This window comes from Coturnix japonica, chromosome 3 (genome assembly GCF_054131305.1).
Source record: "Coturnix japonica strain WE chromosome 3, WE-NBRP24, whole genome shotgun sequence".
Classification (NCBI taxonomy): Eukaryota; Metazoa; Chordata; class Aves; order Galliformes; family Phasianidae; genus Coturnix; species Coturnix japonica.
Genome location: NC_140665.1, coordinates 40,765,442 through 40,781,830, shown reverse-complemented (window position 1 = coordinate 40,781,830; position 16,389 = coordinate 40,765,442). Strand labels below are relative to the sequence as shown.

General features: G+C 36.9%; 1 protein-coding gene across 41 annotated transcripts in view; it reads left to right on the top strand.

Annotated features, from left to right (window-relative positions):
- AFDN (afadin, adherens junction formation factor) overlaps positions 1–16,389 on the top strand; it is a 107,429-nt gene that overhangs the window by 62,739 nt on the left and 28,301 nt on the right. For all 41 annotated transcript variants that reach the window (XM_085543420.1, XM_085543430.1, XM_085543417.1 and 38 more), the window contains 7 exons: positions 94–239; positions 1,649–1,743; positions 3,945–4,210; positions 4,713–4,856; positions 6,273–6,471; positions 6,988–7,091; positions 7,864–7,950. In XM_085543420.1, the coding sequence (XP_085399546.1) occupies positions 94–239; positions 1,649–1,743; positions 3,945–4,210; positions 4,713–4,856; positions 6,273–6,471; positions 6,988–7,091; positions 7,864–7,950 (1,041 nt within the window). The remainder of the gene's footprint in view (positions 1–93; positions 240–1,648; positions 1,744–3,944; positions 4,211–4,712; positions 4,857–6,272; positions 6,472–6,987; positions 7,092–7,863; positions 7,951–16,389) is intronic.

Genomic DNA, 16,389 nt, shown 5'->3' with positions numbered 1-16,389 from the left:
TACTGGTCTATCTTTTGGAACCTTCTTTAATTGCAGTGTTTCACACAAAAAAGCTATTTCTCTGTATTATTTCTTGCTTCTTTCTCCTTTCAGAAACAGAAGAATATTGCTGGGGCACTTGCCTTTTGGATGGCAAATGCATCTGAATTACTGAATTTTATAAAGCAAGACCGTGATCTCAGCCGAATCACTGTGGATGCTCAGGATGTTTTGGCACACTTGGTTCAAATGGCATTCAAGTAAGGCTGTTGTACTTCTGTTTCACTTTACATTCTATGTGGCAACATGACAGCCTTATTCCTTTGTTTTTTTTAAATGACGTCATGTTTTCCTCAGATTGTAGTTATAGCAATGGTGTATTTTCTGTGATGTTAAATATCTGAGAACATATAAGAGAGACCAGACTTCAGTGTACAGCTATTTTGTCTTGTGAATGTCCATCACTGGACTATGCAAAGGGTTCTGTCTGCATTACTTTCACTTGTTTCTTCATTAAAAGAATAAAAATCTGTTTGCATTTCCTGTTTAGGCAGGGGAAGTTTGGTAGGTTTTGATTCTCATAACTGGCCCAAGTAAGGTGTTGAGAGGACAATCATTTTTAGTACCAGTTTTCTGCAGTATGTGCTTTGTTTTTTAGTTAACATAACTTTAATCTTAGGGTATTTAGAGAGCTGCTTAGTAATTTGTAGCTCTTCTTTTTTGTGCTAATTAATTAAATATTATTTAAATTTTTTCACTTTCACATAACTTAAGGTTTTTATAGAGGTATTGGGAAAGATTAGTTATGCTGTTCATAGCTAAAATATATGGACCTAAATATTTATGGGTATGTAATGTAACGAACCTTATGCTCTTCAGGGCTTCTAATGATATTAAGCATCTCCTCCTTCCATAATTTTCATAGATACCGATTTGGACAGTGTTTTTTTTTAAAACAGTGTGAAGAGGTGTAGGCTTGGGATAGAATCAACCTAGGCCAGTCAGCTCAAGTAACTACAGTGCTGAAATTAATGTTTAGATAACTGTAGAATCACAGGGTGGCTGAATTTGTCAGGACCCTCTGGAGGTGATCTGGCCCAACTCCCTGCTCAAGCAGGGCCAGCTGGAGCTCTCTGCCCAGGACCAAATCCAGAAGGCTCAGTGTACCATGAATGGCTTCTATAAATCCTTTTGCTCTTGTAGGATGTCTGTTTTAGATGCAGTCTTTTAATGAAAGTGATGCAATTGCTGCAAGCTCCAGATTGTTGAGCAGTCTGTTTCATTCATGATGTCGTGTGCTGTTGTTTAGTGCCCTTTGGAAGAATAAGTAGAAATTGTAATATTTCCCTACAGATGGATTATGTATTGTTAGTAACATTAAAATCCTAATATGTGTGTTTTCATGGAAAAACATGACTCTTATTAATTTAGTAGCTTGTTTAATTCCTGATGTTTATTATTATTGTTACTCATAGAAATATCTAAGTGCTTCAGATGTTTTAAGTGGTTTTTCATGTTCTTTTATCATTGCTTGGATCACTGTTGTCACATACATAAAACCGATTTCAGAAATCTTATAATTTTCCTGAGCTCTCTTGAGAAGCATTCAGAATAAACATGTAAAGGATTTTAATTTTTCTGTCTTCTTTTATTTTCCCCTCCCTTCCAGGTACTTAGTTCATTGTCTGCAGTCAGAGCTTAATAACTACATGCCAGCATTTCTTGATGATCCAGAGGAAAACAATCCACAGAGGCCTAAAATAGGTTAGACCACTTCATCTCTTCTTGTGTATTCTAAACCATACAATTAATGAGTAATAAATAGAATGCTGCTTATGATGATAAGATATATACATGTTGCCCTAACCCTTAAGTGTTACTTGAATCAATTTGTTACGGATGTGGATGATAAGAAAGGACAGTGGCATATGAATGATCTGCGTTGGTTTTAAAAATCACATAGTAATTTATGTTGTAGGGAAAACTTCTGGATGTCATTTAATCCACATTTAGCCCCTCTTGCTTAAGACAGATCCAACTGGATCATGTTGTTCAGAGTATTGTGTGGTTGAGTTATTAATCTACACTCAAGGATAGAGATTCCACATCTCTGAGTAACCTCTTTTGACATTTGTCTTCCCTCATAGTGAAAATACTTTTCCTTTGTGTGGCTGGAATTTCCAGTGTTTCAATTTTTGTTCATCATGTGTCGTTCTGTGCTATCACTGTGCATCTTTGACAGGCACCTGTTTCTGAACCCTCCCATTAAACAAGTGAAGGCAGTAGTAAGCTCTGTTCTATACCTGCTCTTTCCTCAGAATAAAACAAATCTGATTCTTTCTTACTCGTGTATGCCTGTTCCTCCAGCCCCGTAATCATCTTGGTGTCTGTCTGCTGAATTTGCTCCATTAAATCAATTTAGACAGTCTTAAACTGGATGCTTTGCTCCAGCTGCAGTCATGCAAATGCTGAATGAATAGAAAAGGATCACTTCCCTCCCTCCTGATGGCAGCGCTGCTAACTTAACAGATTAGTATGCAACTGATCACCTTTTAGGTGGTCTTATGCAGTGCTGATTTCTATACAAATAGCACCCAGCCTGTATTGCTGCGTGTTTATACTTTTGCAGAAACATGACTTGGAGTTGCCCTTGAATTCCATGAAGTTCGTGTCGGCCCATTAATGCAGGCTGTTGAAGTCCTTCTGAAAAATAATCTTCAAAGTTAAGCTGACTGACCTTGTAGATCGCTGATCTTATTCTTGCCCTTCTTGAAATGACCCTTCTTGGGTCAGTGCCTCTTTCTCATGATCAGAATCACAGAATTACCAGGGTTGGAAAAGACCCACATGATCACCCAGTCCAACCATCCACCCTTGCAGCAGTACTTTGAAAATTACAGTTTTGTGACAATATCAGCCAGATTCCCTGCATTTAGGGTGTATCTTGTAGACTACTGTTAAGTCCAGCTAGATAAAGAGGACCCTTGTTTAATCATCATCTACTGTTATGCCCATAGCCTCTGCTGCAAAGCACAGGGACTTTACCTGTTTAGTGAAAACTAAACAGCAACAACAAGATAAATTGAGTGCTCAGCATTTTTTGTTGTTGCTTTGTAGAATAAAAGAAGTCCTCTGTACTAGATACTGTACTAGATACTTGTCTGCACTTAGCTGCAAACTCACATTTTCCTTAACTTTCCATACAGTGTTGGTGAACTAAATAGCAGCATCCTTTGCTGCAAGTTTCAATATTGGCAGGTATTTGGCTTTTAAAATGCCATACTTGCAGTGTTTCTATACTTCTGTCAAGCATCCCATCCCTATTTTCACATTTGTATACCTTTCAGTTGGGAATTCCTTGTTTGCTGTTGTGTTTGTTTGACTTCTCCATGCTGGAATTGAGTGTTCTTGTGCTTTGCTTCTAAAAGGTCAGCCAGCTATCTTGGGTCCTTTTGCCCTTTAGGGCAGACTCTGATACCTGAACAAGCCAGGCTGAATAAGTGAATCAGAGTATGCTTCCTGAAGTCCAGGACTTTAATTCTACCAGTTATATTACTTCTTGAGATGTACATCTTAGGGACACTGCAGTCTAAGCTGCCTTCACCTTTTGCATCTCCAGCCTCTTCCCAGTCTATTACCTATTACTCTTCCCTGTGCAAAAGGTCCAGCAGAGCTCTTTGTAGCTAGTTTGTTGTTCAACTTGCCCTTACTTATCTTTGTTCCAGAAGTATATAATCTATATAATAGATGTCTTTCAATTGAATGTTACTCCATCTGGTAAAACATTTAAGGTATATTTGAGGCAGTAAATTTATTTCTGAATGTGTGTTTAACTTAAATTCACACAGATACTCAGCATTCTCTCACCCGAACTGGGTATCCATATGTATTAGTATTTATAGCCTAAATTAGTAGCATTTACACTTCAGTATGTGAACATGGTTTGCTTTGTTCTGTCTCTGTAGATGATGTGCTGCACACATTGACTGGAGCTATGTCCTTGTTGCGACGATGTAGAGTGAATGCTGCACTGACCATACAGCTCTTCTCCCAGTTGTTTCATTTTATCAACATGTGGCTTTTTAACAGACTTGTTACTGCCCCAGATTCAGGGTTATGCTCCCATTACTGGGGAGCTATTGTTCGTCAGCAGTTGGGTCATATTGAGGCCTGGGCAGAAAAACAGGGTTTAGAATTGGCTGCTGATTGCCACTTAAGCAGAATAGTGCAGGTGAGTGTATTTTTTTATTATTATTATTACTTCCTATTTAATTCTGTTTTTGAAGAGCATGTTTATGTTCCTGGTGAACTGCATGTGGGCGAATGTAGTTTGTAGGAATTCATTCTATATATCTGTAAAGATACAAAGCATGTTTTCAGCACCATTGATATTAAAATGTTACAGTGAATTTTATATAAATTTTATTTAAATGAAAGTTGGAATTAGAGCCAACATAATGTTCAATTTCTGTATATAACACTGAGTTTATAACTATGCTAAAAAGAGATAAGAATAGTACCAGAATAATCAATACACCTTATTTGTGATAGGTTTAGCATTCATATGTCTTATGGTTTTTTTTATTGATTTAGTGTTTGGTTTGGTGATATTTATGTTGCTTTTGTAGCATATCTGGTTTCTCGCTTTGTCTTTTCTCTTTACTAAAGTAATTTCACAAGCAAGACTTAAGGTTTCATTCTAATTTCAATTTGGCTTTGTTTTTCCCCCTCAGGCAACCACATTGCTCACCATGGACAAGTACTCACATGCTGATGTTCCAAATATTAACAGTACTTGCTTTAAGCTGAATTCTCTACAGCTACAAGCTTTGTTGCAGAATTATCACTGTGCCCCAGATGAACCGCTTATACCAACAGTAAGTCTCTTCTGTCACTTGCTGTGCTGTTTGACATAGCTCGGGAATATAGACTTAAAGTGAAAATGATATGGCTGAAAATAAGTATCTTATTGTAGATTGATTTGCAGTAGTTACCAGAAGAGCCAGAGTAGTAGCAGTATTGGTGGTAGCATCTCCTTGTTGACCCCAGTGTTGTATGTACTGTACTTTAATTTAAGTAGGATATTACCAAAACTTCTCATACACTGAATTGGAAAGTAAGGTAACATGGTACATCTTGAGTGAATTCAGAGGGGTGTTGCTGTACCTCACAGAAGGTGAGGTGGTAGAGGAGAGGCGTGCTGAAGCTGTGACTCTAAGCTGAGTTCTTTCTTAACTATGGATATATCTATTTATTAAATCAAAGGTACGAATGCAGTGGCTGTAAAGGTCTTAGGCTCATTTACAACCTGAGAACAATTGATTTTTTTTTTCTTATATTGGATATCAATCAAGAAAATCTTTAGCTGAAGAGCATATCGTATGTTTACAGATAGATAGAATTCCATGTTTTGTTATTATTGTTATGTAAAGACCTCCAAAGAACTATAGGGCTAACTACTATAGATGTTCTTTGTGTCACAAGAAGGATTTACAGCATGGCTAAATTTGCCTGTTGTAATCAAGTGCTGTGTGGGACTCCTTGCTATGAAAGATACATGTACATTCAAACTTTAACTTGCTTCTGTGAAATCTGAAAAGTTTCAAGGCTTTGAATTTGTTCAAAGGAATACAAGTGTATTTACATTTACATAGTTGAGTTTGATGTCATTATTTTAGAAATTAGTACTTTTTTATGATAAAAAGGCTCTTCTTAAAGAGCATTTCCTGAAGATATACTGGATTTATTTGACTTACTCCTCAAGACTTGCTGAAACAGAACTTTTGAATGAGAACACTTGCATGAGTTTGTCTAGAGTGTGGGCTGCATTGCTCCCAAGTCATAATATTGTTATACTGGACTTATAGGATCAGAGTAGCTCTTCTGTAACTGGCTTAAAATCAAATATGGGTGATTTCTTGGTTCCTAATGCAGATTGTGCAACTTTGAAGCTGCTGAGTGCTTGAGAATAATGAGTCAGATCTTTTCAAAGATTTCCCTCAATGTTTTTCTTATTTCAGTAGCATGAACTTAACAAGGGAAAACTTTCACATTAATACTTTTCTTTACCAGCATATGGTGGTTAAGGTAGCAGAAAAAATGTAGGAGCTTCTTAGAGAGCGAGAGAGGGAGGTGGAAAGGCTGAGCACCAAATGTAAAGCCTGCAGCTTTGGAGTGTTGGAGACACTGTTGAGTTTTTTCTCTAACTGCACTTGACTTTTCTACCTGTTATTTTGTTTCCTTAGTGAAAATTGTCATTTTATAGTAACTATGTCTTTCTACCTCCTGTCTAGGAACTGATAGAGAATGTAGTAACTGTGGCAGAAAATACGGCTGATGAACTTGCTCGCAGTGATGGCAGAGAAGTCCAATTGGAAGAGGATCCTGACTTACAACTCCCTTTTCTTTTACCAGAAGATGGCTATTCCTGTGATGTTGTCAGAAATGTTCCAAGTGGTTTACAAGAATTTTTGGATCCCCTCTGTCAGAGAGGTTAGTTCTGTTGTTTTACAGTAAGTCCTAGAAATTGTTCAGTAAACAAACTCCTGCTTTTAACGGCAGGATTGCACTGAATGAGTCTAGGTGAAGTTTCATGTCTGCCAAATATAGGCTGGCACAATTTAGCTAGACTCCACAAAGCAGATTCCATGGTGCTTTCATTTCCATGGTGCTGTCATCTTCTGAGTGCTGGTTGCATGTGTTCTGAAAGGTGATGTTTCGCTGCCCTCAAATTAGGTTGATATGAGCAGTGTTTTGCTGTTCTTTCTAGGAGCTCATAGAGTTTGCAGATAAATACATGTTCCTAAGAAGCAGCAGCTATGGAAGCATGGGATTTTGTAGGTATGGTAAAATTGCAGTGGAGCACATAACTGTATCTAAGGTGAAGGAGTAAACATACTTAGAAAAAGATAAATAATTCCATTAGTTATTTCCCAATGTCAGGCTATTTGGTTTTAATTAATCTGTTGACCAAATATCATGGCTATGCTAACATTATTCCTCCTTCAGGTTTTTGTAGGTTAATACCTCATACACGGTCACCAGGCACATGGACTATATACTTTGAAGGTGCAGACTATGAAAGTCACCTGTCACATGAGAATGCTGAACTAGTAAGTATTAATTGAGGGAATAATGATGCAAATTGAATAGTGATTTCTTAGAAAGACATTGTGCTATGCATAAAGAGTTTTAATCCTTATCAGGAGGATAAGGAAAAAAAAAAAGGACATCCAAGCTTCATTTCCTCTGTGCAGAACACATTTGTTAGATGACTTTGTGCAATACTGTGTTTTATTTGGCTTTGAGCTTTCAGAAATGAAAATTTCTGAAACTTTTCTTTCAGCTCAACTCTCTACCTCTGAAATGAATTAGCCACTTAGTATCTTTGTAAAATGATCTTCTAGATGCAGTTTTAAAAACTGACCGTCCTCCTCTGCTGCGTCTGAACTTCAGTTTTCATTATAAGTTACTATGGCTTTGTTGGTGTTGAATTTTTTATACATGAACATATAAAAAGGTGAATCAGTAACAAACTCTTCACTGAATTAGAGAAGGAGATACAATGAGTAGATTTTTTTTTAACTGTGGTGGTATCATAATACGGGTCTAATATTTGATAATCATAATATTTGATAAGAAGTCTAATATTTGATAAGGGTTTGATGCTTGAATACTTTATTATGTGAATTTGTATTAATCGAACATTAAGAGACTTTACCTTGAAAGTGAAATTCCAGGATTATTTATCTCAGGTGAGATTTAGAGATCTTCTGTTGCTCTCACAACTTCAATTTTGATGGTAGATGAGCTGTTTTGCAAAATAATCTACTTAGTCTGGCAGGGTATATGAACTCACTTGTTTCATCTTTTCTTGTTTGTCAGGCTCAGCCTTTGAGGAAAGAACCTGAGATTATAACTGTAACACTAAAAAAACAAAATGGAATGGGTCTCAGCATTGTTGCTGCCAAGGTATGGAAGTTGGTTTGCTTAAGTGTAATGGAAAGAATACTTTTTAATCAACCTACAGCGGAAGTATTAATGGAAAAATCTGCTTTTCTCGAGTTTTTTACGCACATTGTATTGATCATAATTTTATTCTGGCTGGGGAATGTTTTTGTGAACGACACAGACATAACAATAGGAAACATTATGTGGATGATGTGGATGCATTTACTATGACATTTAAAGCTCTAGTATGTATATTCTAGTATGTCAGCGTTTTTCAGAGCCAAAAATTGGCAGAGATATGAATGATTAAGTAAACTTATCAAGCACTTCTGCTGAAAATAGCAGAAGTATCAAAGGAAGAAAACAAGTAAATAAATTGTGTGCGGTAGTTTTTGTATTAGATAAATTGATAAGAATATTTATATGAGTGAAGGTTCGTGTACTTTCTGTTTATCTTTTGCACACTATACAGCTGCATGTCTGTCATGAGTTTTGCTCCTTCGTAATAGAGATCATAGTAGTGTCTGCTGCTCCCGTTGGTAATATATGGAATGTACATGCAACTCTAGCCACCAGGTGGAGGACTCCAGCAGTTGGCTGACTGTTCTTTATTAACTGGGTTACACAGGAAGCATAATCATGAAGTTTTGAATTTATGAATTATTTAACTGTGATATCCAAAAGCCCCTGTTGTAATTATGTGCTGTACAACAGATAGAACAAGTTTTTCTTCACATCTCTGTACAGTGTAGCACAAGAAACTTTTCAGAATGATCTGCTCTTCATTGTAATGGAGTTGTATGGGTTGAGTACATAATCGCTTACTGCTTTTATGTTATTTCATATAGTTATTCACTTCTATGCAGCACTTTATTTGAGCAGCTTTGCTCATTTCATAGTCTGTTGTTGAAACTGTAATCTTGTGTGGTATCAGCTTTTGAAGACTTACTCCTGACATCTGTAGAGGACTGCTACATGCTTTTGGGATATCCTGCAAACTGTTAGCAGTTATTGAGAAAGCTACTCAGGACCTGACAAATGCAAGTCAATAGTCTGCTCCTATATTTGTGGAGTGTGTTAATATGAGAAGAAGATACTGGATCTCAAGATATATCAACTTAAATCTCTTACCAGACTTCTGTCCGGGATCTGCATTGCTGTTAAATGTTATAAAATATGCAGTGGAGTTTCGTGTTGGTTTTTTTTTTCCCCCCGTTTAAATTGTGATACATAGTTTCTGATACAGAAAGAAGCAGGATGTAGAAAGTATAGAAAGTTTTCCTGGTTTCCCGAGTGCTTCAGAACTGCTCGGATAAATGAGGATGCAGTGGTTGGTCAGTAGGTGGCGCTGCCCCAAAGAGCGTAGTGCAACTCTGAAACATGCTTAAGAAAACAGTTGTTTTTCTCCTGGGATGCGACAAAATAGTTGCTGTCAGTAGCATGTAGTGAGAAAGCTTTATGTGTCATTCATGATTTCATATTTCTTTGTTTTTTTTATTGGTTTGCAGAGGGTACCAAGTCTGTACCGATTCAGAGATTTTAAAAGAGGAAGTTGCATATTATACTTTACATACCTCTCTTACACTAAACGTTTTTAAATACCAAGTGATTGTCACTCCCTATCAGCAGCAATCTGAAAAGGTCATTTACATTTAAGTGCAGAAGGAACACAAGGTGCACTGAAATGTGTATTCTTAGGATAGAAGGTTTCAGTTTGTGATACTAGCAGATTGCAAACGCATCAATGTTAATGTGAAAACAAGAACAAGGAAGGGGAGTCAAGGAATGCAGAGTGTTTGGAACCCCGTTTTTGTTCCTTTTTCTGCCTGGTGTCAAGTAGAATGGTGAGGTGCTTTATTTCTTCTTCATGGCTATCTGTATTTTATTTAATGAGATGTTTCACAGGCCTGCCAGGAATGCCAGAAAGAGCATGATTGCTGTGCATCAGCTTGTTCACTGTGCTGCAAGGGTGTTTTCTGAGGCAGGACAGCCCCTTTGAGCAACCACACAGCAAGCGTATAAGCTGTATGCATACATACCAGATAAAACAAGTCTAGTTATGAAACAACTGTTAAGTGCCAGAGCACTGTAAACAGCGTTGTGTGCGGTTGCCTTTTTGTTTAAGTTGGAAAAATACCTCACAATGTTTCTTAAACTGAGTGCTTTATACACCATTTTTTTGGTGCGTGCGTGTTAACTTGTTTAACCTCACATGTTAAGTGACCTGAAATGTAAACTTCTCTTTCTGCCCTTTGGTAGGTGTTGCATGTTTTCTTATAGCAATACTCCTGTAGGATTATTAACAGTAGCTTTCGTAATCAGTATATGGAAATGTAGTTGGTAGGAGGGGTCGGGCATGGGGAAGAGTATTGCTTTTTGAGGTTCTGTGCAGAATTCAGTTGCTCTAACCCTGAAAGATGTTTTGATGTTAAAAGCTGCCTGACTCCCGACCACACTGCGGTTAACCTTTTATGAAATCCAGATGATTTGGAAGCAGAGTGTGCATGCAGTTTACTTTAAAAATATATCGCTTTTTGGAGGCTTTTGCATGTGACTTCTTAGCCATCTGTGGGCCAGCACATTACTTCCTGTTTAATTTGGAGATCTTTTTTTTTTTGTCTTTTCTACAAAAGGGCTGCGTTTTTGATTTTTCTAGCAGTTTTCAAAGTTTAATAAAGCTTCTAAAGTAAATGAAAGTCAGGACGGCATAACTGATTACGTAAGAGTCTGAATATTGTATTGGTTATAGCTGGTGTTGATAAATGCTGTACTGTGTCATAGCATCCAGCGCGGAGTTATCTTGATGGGTATCTTGGAAAATCCAGCAGACTAGAGCGGTGTTTGCCGTAGAGGGCTGAAAGAGAAGTGGAGAATTGTTTTTCTTTTCTTTCAAGGATCTGTAGTCCCCGAGATCAAAATGTGGTTTTCTGTTGTTGGAAGAACAGAATCCGTGGTAAGTCTGTTCAGGTTTCTGTTGGGACTGTCTTTCTCTTTAAGTTTTAAATGCTGTCCTTGTACTCCTTCCTGCTCTCTTGCTTGTTTAAACCTGCCAGTAGTTATTTGCTCGTGTAGCAACAATGTAACATAGCATGCCATTAAATACAGTCAGATGTTAATACCTAATTTTCCAAAACCTAGGAGAAAAAGGCTTAACTACTCTTTAGCTTGTTTTTGATATACATTTCTTGAATGTGTGGAAGTGACTATTAATATTTAAAGTTTCAGGTGTGATAACTACTGTTTTACTGTAGAAGAGCATGAATAGCATGACTTGTGATATGTTTACTTGTCATATTAGTTGGCTTTAATCCAGATTCCTCTAAAAGTCTGTTTTCCATTTAAAAGTCTTACCTGGAAAAACTGAAATTGACATCCCAAACTATATATGTAAGATTTGGATACTTTGTAGACCCTTCAGAAACAACCAGAACGTGCAAAGGCATTCAGAGAGTTAGAGGCATGTAGATTCTGTTCAAACTGCTACTATACAAGAGAGAGGATTCCAGCAAGTGATACAGCAGATTTCAGTGATGAATCTTTTCATGCTGGTTATTTATTAATAGTTTTTAAAAATATACAGCATATTACTGCCTCTTACTCTTTCATGATTCAGTAATATAGTAGAAAAAGTTACCTTAAAAAATGTGCATGCACCTTAAGGTATATATGCATCTGTATGTCCTTAGGGATACAGATCAGAGTGCATTTTCTAGGTATTTTTTAAAAGTAGTCAGATAAGATACTTTAATAGCGCTTACTGAAATACGATAAGAGAAAGCTTCTTTTTAATGGAAGCGTTTTGGACACTGAATGGAACTGTTCATTAATGGACTGTGGAAGGAGTTTACTTTTTTTTTTTTCTAAGCATTTGTGTGGCCTCTTAACTGTAAATAGTTGGAATTTGACAATCTTATTTGTTCTTCAGAGTTAATAAAGTTGCTATAAGTTGGCTTATTTTCTAAAGAGCTGCTCATCATTTTAGATTTAATGATCTGAAGTGTTAATGTTAAGCAGGGTTTCAAACTACCAGGAGCATCAGTGTCCACATGAAATTGTCCTGATAGTTTGTTTGACATATATGTAGGAGGTGATACTTGTAGGAGTAACAGAAGTTTAAAATCTTACATACAGTACTGATAACATAATACACACATCTGATTCTCTTAGCTCTGAGTTTGCAAGTACAGACAGCTGACTTTTTTTTCCACTGTTTCTTAGCTCTTTACTTGTGTTCCAGATCTTAAGACAGAATTTCAGACACTTCAGTACTTCCTTGTAACAGCTATCTCATGTCTGCACACTCTAAGTACTTCAGGAAAATCATCTTCTTCCAGTGTAAATTAGTTGGAATGCTTGAGTAGGAAGTTTTAGATTCTTTTCCTTTTAATGTTAGATACCAATTCACACCAGCGATCTGAATGATTGCTGTTGCCTTAACAGACTTTTTAAGAGGATCTTAATGTAAAAATGTATTATTTAATTGCCATTCCCACCACAGATTTCTTGGTCCCAGGGGAGTAAGATAGTATATTAACTGCCAATTTAGTCTTTATAATGAACAATTAAGCAGCTAGGTATAGTAAGCTGTGTCTTTCTTCTTGGTTCATTGTTTCAAGAGGGATTTTTGGTTCAATTTTGATATATTCTAAGAGTCTCGTAAATCGTTGCTAATGTTTTCATATGCTGTGTAAAAACTAAAGCTTGTTCCAGCACTACGTGACTTTTCTTCTCACTAGCTGAGGCCACAGCTCAGCTTTACTACTTTTCTTTACTTGTGTATATTTATATTAATATTGCAAAGGGATCACCTAGCTATTTGCACTTCATGTCTTCAGAACAAGGCATTTGTGTGCGTTGGTGTTTTTGTTTTTTTCTCCTGTTGTTCTGATTTCTTCTTCTGCTTTTAATTTAAGTGGGTGTGCCAATTTCTCCTTGTGCTGATCCCCACTATGTGTGGACGCTTGGTAGCAGAACGTGAAACTTAAAGTGTATGTAATCTTTACTCAGAATTGCTCTAGCAGACTTCATGTAGTTCTGGCTTTCTAATAACTTCAAAAATATATTATCAATACATGTTATTTCAGTATTTACTCTTAAATTTCATACTTCTGTCAGTAAAAAAGACTCTTAAGAGGATAAATTGTATGCTGAGTTTTTCCCATGCAAACAATGTTCTAATTTGTGGTAGAAATTTTGAACATTAAGAATACTTGACAGTGTATCTACTGATACTGAATTAAGTTTTATCCACCTGAAAATGCAGTACAAATTTACGTGAAAGACTGTGCTGTATTTTTCTTGTTGTAAATTCTCCTTAGCTGTAGAGCTAAGAGCTATCGCTTGGAAAAAGTGCACATGTGCATATGTATCTATGTGCTTGTGTGCGTGCGCACATGTATATACCTTTATTTTTTTCCTTCCCCAAAAATGGATCACTCTTTATGTGCTGCCCTTATTTTATCCACAGGCCTAATTAAGCTGAGGCATTTGTTCAGAGTTACCTCAACAGGGACGAGTGTCACAGAATGTTCAAGACAACTTCTCAGTTGGCAGAAAACTCTAAATAGCCCTTAGTGTGTCACTGTTCGGTGTATTTAGAGCAAGCACGTTGTAAAAAGTTAACCCTTATTTTGGGCAATAAAGCTCAAGCAAAGTAAAAATGCCATCATGAGTTTGTAGAATACCACATGAATTTTAAGTTGTAGCACTTATTAAAGAAAAAAAAAAAAAGGTTAAGATGGTCTATTTTATAAAACTTTCATAGGCTGCTAGGAATGTAGTGTATGAATTGTTTTCTGTTTACCTACTGCTTACTGGCCCTGTTTCATGTAGAGCTAAGGGAAAAGAATGGTTAGGATAAACTGCATACTTCATTTCAGTCTCAGAACATGACTGTAGGCCAATTACTTTTGCTTCGTTGCTTTCGTTTTCATCAAGATACCATTTGGAAGCCCTTGATTTCCAGAGAAATCATGTGTTAGAAATGCATTATCTTCCGTGCTAGATAGAAATATATACAGCTGTTTGTGCCTTCATGCCTTTATCTGTTTGCCTTATTAGGGATTCTGAGTGCTGTAGTTTGATTTAAAGGGGAAAAAAAGTCTACGTTTGTGTAAAACTACAATCATATATATTCTATTACTGTCATCTCAGGAAGTTTGTTACACAGCATCTGTGGTTTTTGGTCCTTTTGTCTCTTAGAAGAAGTGAGCTTTAGGAAGATAAATATATATTCACTTACTTGCTTTGTACCTGACTAAAACTTCATTTTAATGGTTCTTTCATTTTTAACAACAAACATTGTTAAAATGTTTTGTTTAATTTGAGATATTTTCTCTGCTTGTGAATGTATTTTGTCAAATACTGAAAATGTTTGGTATTTTCCCCCCACCACAGAGGAGGATTTAAGAGGAGAAAAGAGACATTTACATATGTGGAGCATGGGTCAGTGCTAAGGTTGCTTTTAAGCCAGAGTACTCATAGCAGCTGTGGCCACAACTAGCAGACCAGCTTTGCATAGAACAAGCTGTTTCACCTCGTTTTTATACAGCATTCTATGGTGTGTTTTGCCTAATGATGACAGATATCCGAAGTCTCTAAATAGTTTTGTGTTTTTTTCCAGTCTTTATGTCCCAAGAAGCTTGCTAATGCTGCAGGCAGCCAGTAGCTACAGAGCTTGATCCTCTGGACTGACAGCGAGTAGTTCAGTGAATGGTAGGCATGCTGCAGATACTTGTTCTCATCCAGATGCAAATTACAAAATGCATACAGCTTTAGGGAACATGAGTGCAGAGGGTGGGGATATGTTCAGAAACTTCTGCTTTTTGCCTCATAGAGAGCACATTTGTTAATCTGCTGCATAGTTTAGTGAACTGATATTCTTCATAATGCTTCTAAGCTTGGATTATTTCATTGCTTTTGGACTAATTACTTACCAGGGAGGTTAGACTGAGCCTTCGTGCTGTTGCATAAACTTAAATGCAAGTTTACATAGAAGATCTTCGTAAGTTTTTGTAAACATCCTCAGAGTCTGGAATCAGAAAATTAGCCCTGATAAAAATCAGAACAATCTGCTCTGGGCGTAGGCAGATAAAAGATTTTGGGGCTGATAGCAGGTCTGATAGCTAGATTATAGTCATGGGGCAGATCTTTATGGTTTTCTCTACAGATGCATATTATCTACATTATTAAATAATTAAATGCAATGATCAGAGGGCTGGAGCACCTCTGCTGTGGGGACAGGATGAGAGAGCTGGGGTGCTCTTCAGCCTGGAAAAAGAAAGGCCCTGGGGAGACCGTATAGTGGTCTTCAGTACCTGAAGGGGGCCTACAGGAAAGTTGTTAGGGGCTTTTTATAAGGGCAAGTAGCAACAGGACAAGGGAAAATGGTTTTAAACTGGATGAGGGTAGGTTTAGACTAGATGTTAGGAATAAATTCTTTACTGTGAGGGTGTTGAGACAGTGGAACAGGCTGCCCTGAGAGGCTGTGGATGCCCCTTCTCTGGAAGCATTCAAGGCCAGGATGGATGGGGCTTTGAGAAACATGAGAGGGGGGTAGAGCTAGATGATCTTAAAAGACCTTTCCAACCCAAACCCTTCTGTGATTTGATGAAAGAAAATCTTTTAATATTTGCATATTTATGCTAAATTCAACCAGGTCTCAGGAGGTATTTTTTTAAAAAGGGGGGTGGGGGGGAAGTGTTTCCAAAAGCAGAAAGAAATCTGGAGTGATTCTGTGTGGTCTTGATATTTGAAGCCACTTGCTTTGAGCCTTCCTTTAAAAATGGTCAAACTTTGGTTTTGTTTTTTTTGTTTGTTTGTTTTGTTTTGTTTTTAATGGAATTAATCAAACTATAATTGGAGAGTAAAGATTCTTCCACTTCAGGATTCCTATTCACATTACATGCTATGTCAAGCTTGCAACCATGTATTTAAGACAAATCTGTATTGAAAGGTCATTAGGAAGACTTCATTGCAATTCTTGTAGAGAAAATTATATTCTAATACACGTAACATTGGGGAAAAAAATTTAAAGAGCACCTGTTATTGAAATGTATTTTTGTCTTTAATCAAATGTGGCTGCCAGTTTTTATGGGAAACTGTTCATAATATAGGAGTACGATAAACAAGGCACGTGAAGCTAAACAGGTTTGGGCAAGTGGTAGTTTAGAACAAGTAATGACAAGACCTTACTGTCAACTGTTTGAAGAATTACCGGTTTGGTTAGGCATATCTGTAGGTGTGCTTTACAAATGCATCATTTTTCCTTAGTTTTCTAATATTACAGTTCTCCTGTCCTTCTAACAGATGGATGAGTATTTCTGTCATAGTTTTCAAGTTTTAATTGTAATTGCAGGTATTAAAATATATTGAGTTACCTACAAATCTACAGCATGAATGTTCCTAACATAGTAGAACATGTAGCTCGTTGTGGTATTCCACCAAAGCTTCCTTGTGAAG